Raw genomic sequence first — 7,035 nt, 5'->3', positions numbered from 1 at the left:
TAAATCCCGTTTATAATTAATTGAGGCACGCGGATCTTTCAAAATAACCGGCCGGCTTGATAGCCGGTAATCTCCCAAAATACACCCGACCGTAAAGAGACAGGGTCGCAACCACAACGTTAACTCTACTAACTGGTAGTTCTAAGTTTACTTAGAACCCTGTCGTATTAATTTCCAAGTGCAATGAATGCAGCCCCGCAGACGGATCAAGTTTTTATATAACCGTCTCTTTTTATCGTACTGGTTTGTTTCTGCTCGACGCACTGTGCGGTGTGCGTATCGTAATACCTCAGTTAGTGTAGTATCGCAGCGGCGTACGGACGTGTTGACGACTTTTCAAAGGAACGTATATTGACAAACTTTATCGTACATGTTTTGATAACGGAACGCGAATATTCAAACACGTGTGGAACGCATAAATGTGGAAACGTTCGTGATTTGTTTCTATAAGTTTTCTCGTTTGTTTTGGTTCGTTTATTGTTTTAATTTGTGTGTGGTGCAACCTTGTGTTGATTGGTGAGTGATGTAAGCCGCCGGAGGTGTTGGGTTGTTCCCGAGGATGCTGCGGTGCTGAGATACGATGCATACGTCTATGATGATGGTATGTGGCTAAAACAATAGTAGTAAATAGTACTAGTAGTAGTAGTACTAGTAGTAGTAGTAGTAATCACTTTATTGTACACAACACAGGTTTACAAAAATAAATTACAGTAATGGAAGTACAAAGGCGAACTTATCCCTATAAGGGATCTCTTCCCACAACAATAGTTATCAATAGCAGAATAAGTAAACAAAGTATGAAGTAGGTTACTTTTAAAATGCATGTCTAATAAAATTGCAGTAGGTAATTACTGTTTTCTTAAGCACCAGGCTAGGTAAATTACCGTATGTAAATTATCTGATATGCATTCTAGTTTTTTAACTGACTGCAGATGAATGTTAATTTACTTGGATGGATTTGTTGGTTGACTGGTAGAGAATGCCTTTTGGCATTAAGTCCGCCATTTGTACATTTTTCTGTGTTTGTGTAGGTAGGCCAGGTAACCTACCTACCTATAAAATACATAATAGGAATTAAGATAATACATACCTATATTATAATAATGTGTCTAAAGTAGGAAGGTAGGTAGGCACTCAAGTCTTCCTTAATACATACCTAGGTTCCTTATTTAACCGGATTCGCCAACTTTCTAGACACCTATACCTACCTACCTATTCTAGCTTTAGAAATATGAAAACTTGTTTAATAATACAGGTGCTTAATGCACTAAATTGCATAGGCGAGAGGCGAGGCACATATTACGAACGTACGTGCATAATAACAGGCAATAACTTGGAACAACACTTGAAAGTGGTAAACTACTTCTACCATCGTCTCAGATTATTCACTGTAGAAGCCTGTATTAGTTATGTAGGTAGTTATTAGTATTACCTACTTAATTATACCTATGTGAAATACGCTACTGCGTATGATGGTAGGAGTCCCAAAACAAGGGTGGGAATTGGAGGATTGGATATTCGATGTTTATGCCATTATTGTTTCTTACTATTCGCGATTCTGCACAATACGAGTAGGCAGGTACCTATGAATTCCACACAGCTGAATTTTATCACTTGTTAATTGCGATAAATTTACCTAGGAACCTAATTTTCTATGCATAGAATGTCGTTTTAGTTCAAGAGTAACCTATTCAATTAGTAAACTTCGAGGATTACTAAATATGTAGTACCTGAACCCTACCTATAGTTACATAACATAAAAGAGGAATGTCGTTTTAGTTCAAGAGTAACCTATTCAATTAGTAACTCAGCACTTAAACTTCGTGGATTACTAAATATGTAGTACCTGAACCCTGCCTATAGTTACATAACATAAAAGAGGAATGTCGTTTTAGTTCAAGAGTAACCTATTCAATTAGTAAACTTCGAGGATTACTAAATATGTAGTACCTGAACCCTACCTATAGTTACATAACATAAAAGAGGAATGTCGTTTTAGTTCAAGAGTAACCTATTCAATTAGTAACTCAGCACTTAAACTTCGTGGATTACTAAATATGTAGTACCTGAACCCTGCCTATAGTTACATAACATAAAAGAGGAATGTCGTTTTAGTTCAAGAGTAACCTATTCAATTAGTAAACTTCGAGGATTACTAAATATGTAGTACCTGAACCCTACCTATAGTTACATAACATAAAAGAGGAATGTCGTTTTAGTTCAAGAGTAACCTATTCAATTAGTAACTCAGCACTTAAACTTCGTGGATTACTAAATATGTAGTACCTGAACCCTACCTATAGTTACATAACATAAAAGAGGAATGTCGTTTTAGTTCAAGAGTAACCTATTCAATTAGTAACTCAGCACTTAAACTTCGTGGATTACTAAATATGTAGTACCTGAACCCTACCTATAGTTACATAACATAAAAGAGGAATGTCGTTTTAGTTCAAGAGTAACCTATTCAATTAGTAACTCAGCACTTAAACTTCGTGGATTACTAAATATGTAGTACCTGAACCCTACCTATAGTTACATAACATAAAAGAGGAATGTCGTTTTAGTTCAAGAGTAACCTATTCAATTAGTAACTCAGCACTTAAACTTCGTGGATTACTAAATATGTAGTACCTGAACCCTACCTATAGTTACATAACATAAAAGAGGAATGTCGTTTTAGTTCAAGAGTAACCTATTCAATTAGTAACTCAGCACTTAAACTTCGTGGATTACTAAATATGTAGTACCTGAACCCTACCTATAGTTACATAACATAAAAGAGGAATGTCGTTTTAGTTCAAGAGTAACCTATTCAATTAGTAACTCAGCACTTAAACAACGTGGATTACTAAATATGTAGTACCTGAACCCTACCTATAGTTACATAACATAAAAGAGGAATGTCGTTTTAGTTCAAGAGTAACCTATTCAATTAGTAACTCAGCACTTAAACTTCGTGGATTACTAAATATGTAGTACCTGAACCCTACCTATAGTTACATAACATAAAAGAGGAATGTCGTTTTAGTTCAAGAGTAACCTATTCAATTAGTAAACTTCGTGGATTACTAAATATGTAGTACCTGAACCCTACCTATAGTTACATAACATAAAAGAGGAATGTCGTTTTAGTTCAAGAGTAACCTATTCAATTAGTAAACTTCGAGGATTACTAAATATGTAGTACCTGAACCCTACCTATAGTTACATAACATAAAAGAGGAATGTCGTTTTAGTTCAAGAGTAACCTATTCAATTAGTAACTCAGCACTTAAACTTCGTGGATTACTAAATATGTAGTACCTGAACCCTACCTATAGTTACATAACATAAAAGAGGAATGTCGTTTTAGTTCAAGAGTAACCTATTCAATTAGTAACTCAGCACTTAAACTTCGTGGATTACTAAATATGTAGTACCTGAACCCTACCTATAGTTACATAACATAAAAGAGGAATGTCGTTTTAGTTCAAGAGTAACCTATTCAATTAGTAACTCAGCAATTACTTAAACTTTGTGGATTACAAATAGTACCTTAACAGGGTGTAATCGTTAAGTGTACCCACTACCCAGACGATTAGTCTGTAAATAATGTACTAAACTGATATCAAAAGTAGGTACGTTAAGTAACCCAATGAGTAAAATCACACCAATAACTTTTTAGGAGTCCGTATTTTTAAATAAAACTAGAAATAGGTACCTATAAGTAAACAAATAACTTTGTACTTCCTAGTAGCATCTAGTAGTTTGCGAATAGTTATACCTATAACACATCCCACGGACATCTGGCCCCGTAACTCCGTAACGAGTGTGTAATCGTTAGAATTAACACCATTCAGGTGCAAGGCCGTTCCCATGCTGTGACGACTAAGTACCCATTACGTCTGCCGTTTCATTCTCATAAAAACATCTGGCTATAAAACAAATGGAGATTAGTTTTGTTTTGGACAGTGCCGTTTGCCAACGAATTTATAAATAATGAAAATAAAACTGCCTAGAACGAGATGAACTCGCGATCGCCACGTACCTACCTAACCCGTTTCCCTTTGAATGGCAATTAACTGAGCCCGAAACCTTATGTACTTAAAATACTTAAAATAAAGTACGTATTTACAACGAAGTACATAAGTAGGCATATAACTCACCACGGGTTACTTTTAAAATAGTCGAGAAATTCCAATCAGCGTTTAATCTGCTATAATTTTAGAAACTTTAATGGGATCTGTAACTATATTTTTTTAAGATCACAATGGCTTAGCTACTTATCCTATTAGTCTGACTTATTCTTCAAGCCATACATCTGATACACATTCCTTAAGTAAGTATATTTTTATTGACGTTTGAAAATGATGACATACCATAACTATCAGTTTTACGATGTCTCGTCTGCTCAATGGATTCATTGTGTTGCATTGTATCATACATACCCACATAGGTATTTATTATACATACTTATGTTAAAACAAAACATACCTACGTAACTACATTGAAAAAAATATGATCTATCGAGCACACATTAAAGTGATTTCATTAAGATTAACTGCTATTACAATATCAACTAATGTACGTACGTTCGTACGTAACGTACGGACAGTAAACTTTACTGCTTGGTTCGATAGGCTCATGTGGAACTGTTTAAAGCATTCAACGTTAATGCAATTTCAATTGTTTTAAACGATTTTTTTTCTCAGTGTATAGAAATGGTCTCGCTCACACACACTCTTACTCGTATGTTAGTTTATTTAAACGGTCGAAAAAAAATCTTATCAAGAACTACTCTATTACATAGACACTGAAAACACTGTTGTAGTTCCATATACAATACAGTACCTACGTAAAAAGTTAATCAACTTTCTTACGTTCAAACTTTAATTCCTTCCTAATGCCTACGTACTGAAATGTGCGTGTTACTAAGGTATTAATTAATGTTTACGTGATAAACTTAACTTAGCGATACTTAAAGAAATAAGTACCTATACGTTTTCATTAGTTACATACTAGCTATACTTCTACACCAATACTTACTACAAAATTAAATACGTTTTAGTTGTGTATTTCTTTGGTCAATGTATTGGAAAAACACGGAAAATTATTTTAACTTCCTTTAATATCTCTCATTACACCCATAATAAACAAATTTTATTATTTTGGAGAATCATACTTCAAACAGTTAAAACTTGCGTTACAACTACATATTATAATTATTATAAAACACGTATGGTCAAAGTACACCCTGTTCTGTACACCTTAGATTGTTACGATAAAATTACAAGCAAATATGACACATATCACAATATATTTAAAGTTTCAAATAAATAATACGTGTCAGGGCCTCACTCTATTAAAGTAATGAGTTCAAAGCAGACCTAACAATAGTTTTTTGTCCATCGTAACGTCTCAAGACTCAAGGCCCGCGGCGTAGGACTGACGATCGAGATTTTTTGTTGGCGTAACTTTTTATTGACATTCCTATCGTATTTGCTTCTATTCGGAATTCGGAATTTTCAATAAAACTTATGTTTTTTTCGGTGTAATCTTATCCATAGAAACGTTTTGTTACAGGTAACCTGCATTTAGGTTTCCATATAATTCCTGAACCTTCTTTGCGTAGGTATAAATACAAAAGTCGAAATTGTGTAAGTCGTTTAGCTAGGTAGTCCTCGTTAAACGTGGTTAAACTAAAGTAATATTAAAGAACTTTTGCTACATAAGTAACTCAGTACTCGGTAATACAGTAGGTACTCACAACTAGGCCTATAATGTACTCAATATGGTATCTTTGATATCAACTATACTAACACGTAGCACAGTTTTCTTCTACTAATACTATAGTAACTGATGCTGATAAGCATCCAATCTGTAAGATTCAGTCTGTATTCCTGCAAGTATTTGCCTTAAACGGTTTCTAACTACGTTTATTCACCAACGTTATCATACCTAATGAAGCGAACACAAACTTGAAGTGCTTATCTAATTCACAAAACATTCGGCTGTAAACTTAGTATTAAATGAGCTCGAACTACGTACCAGTGATTACACAATTATCTACCTTATTGCAATGGTATAAAGTCTATATATGGTCAGTAAAGGGTCTTGTATAGAACTATGCAGTGTCAAGCTGGTTCGCCTGACATGCTCTCGGTAAGCTTTACCAATACCTTGGATGTCATTACAAACTTATAGAGAGGCGGATCAACTTATAGACCGACACAAGTATTATATTGGAAACGTAAATTCTTGGTAACTCCAGAGAAATTTTTGGTATCGCCAGAGGCGTGAAAAGTGTTGGTCTAAACTTAAGGTTACTCGCCCAGAGCGCAAGAGCAAGTATGAGTAGAAAGCTTAGACGAAATCATTTACGACGTGATTATTATAATGATGTTTTAGCCCTTTGAAGTTCATATTTTTACCCCGTTAAAAACCATCATCATTTTTAAACCTCGACGCAAAAAGAAAAAAAGTATAGATAAAAGATAGCTCTTAAAGTGGTGAACCGATATGGATGCGGTTTTTTTTATTTTTAAAGCAGGTTTTCTAGTGCTTTATTTATCAAAATAGGTTAATCCGCTTTATTACATTGCAAGTATTTAAATTTAAAATTTATATGCAGTTATTACTTGCGTCACCACGCACTTCATACCAATGACACCAATGTGCGCTCTCTGATTACGTCAAATTTTTGACTTAAAAGTCACGTTACACTGGTATCTGAGGGCCTACCGCGAACCACGTTCGAAGTGTTCGCTCCCTGTCACACTTACGTACGATTTACAAGTGCGACAGAGAGGCAACCCGTGGTTTGCGATAGGCCGTCTGACAACTAAGAACTCGACCCGACTGCGTTTGCGCAACCAATGTAAATACACCAGAACCAATCGGATTATAAAACACACTCATAAGGGAATCGAACCCGCATAACGGAGCGCAAATGTACCTATTTATAATTCAGCCTTAAGCACCGGTATTCCCGGTAATAACGCGCATCCAGAAAATGAAATTGATATCTTAATCTTACCTTATGATGCTGCGAGA

At 35.0% G+C, this 7,035-nt stretch overlaps 1 protein-coding gene across 1 annotated transcript in view; it reads left to right on the top strand.

Moving 5' to 3' along the window:
- The first annotated feature begins 306 nt into the window (after positions 1-306).
- The window catches only part of LOC134795648 (uncharacterized), a 219,689-nt gene continuing 212,960 nt past the window's right edge, over positions 307-7,035 (top strand). The window contains exon 1 of the mRNA XM_063767554.1: positions 307-601. Coding sequence (XP_063623624.1) covers positions 581-601 — 21 coding nt within the window. The 5' untranslated portion in view covers positions 307-580. The remainder of the gene's footprint in view (positions 602-7,035) is intronic.

This window comes from Cydia splendana, chromosome 12, assembly GCF_910591565.1.
Source record: "Cydia splendana chromosome 12, ilCydSple1.2, whole genome shotgun sequence".
NCBI lineage: Eukaryota > Metazoa > Arthropoda > Insecta > Lepidoptera > Tortricidae > Cydia > Cydia splendana.
Note: the sequence above shows the minus strand (reverse complement) of the source record. Positions and strands in the feature narration are given on the sequence as shown.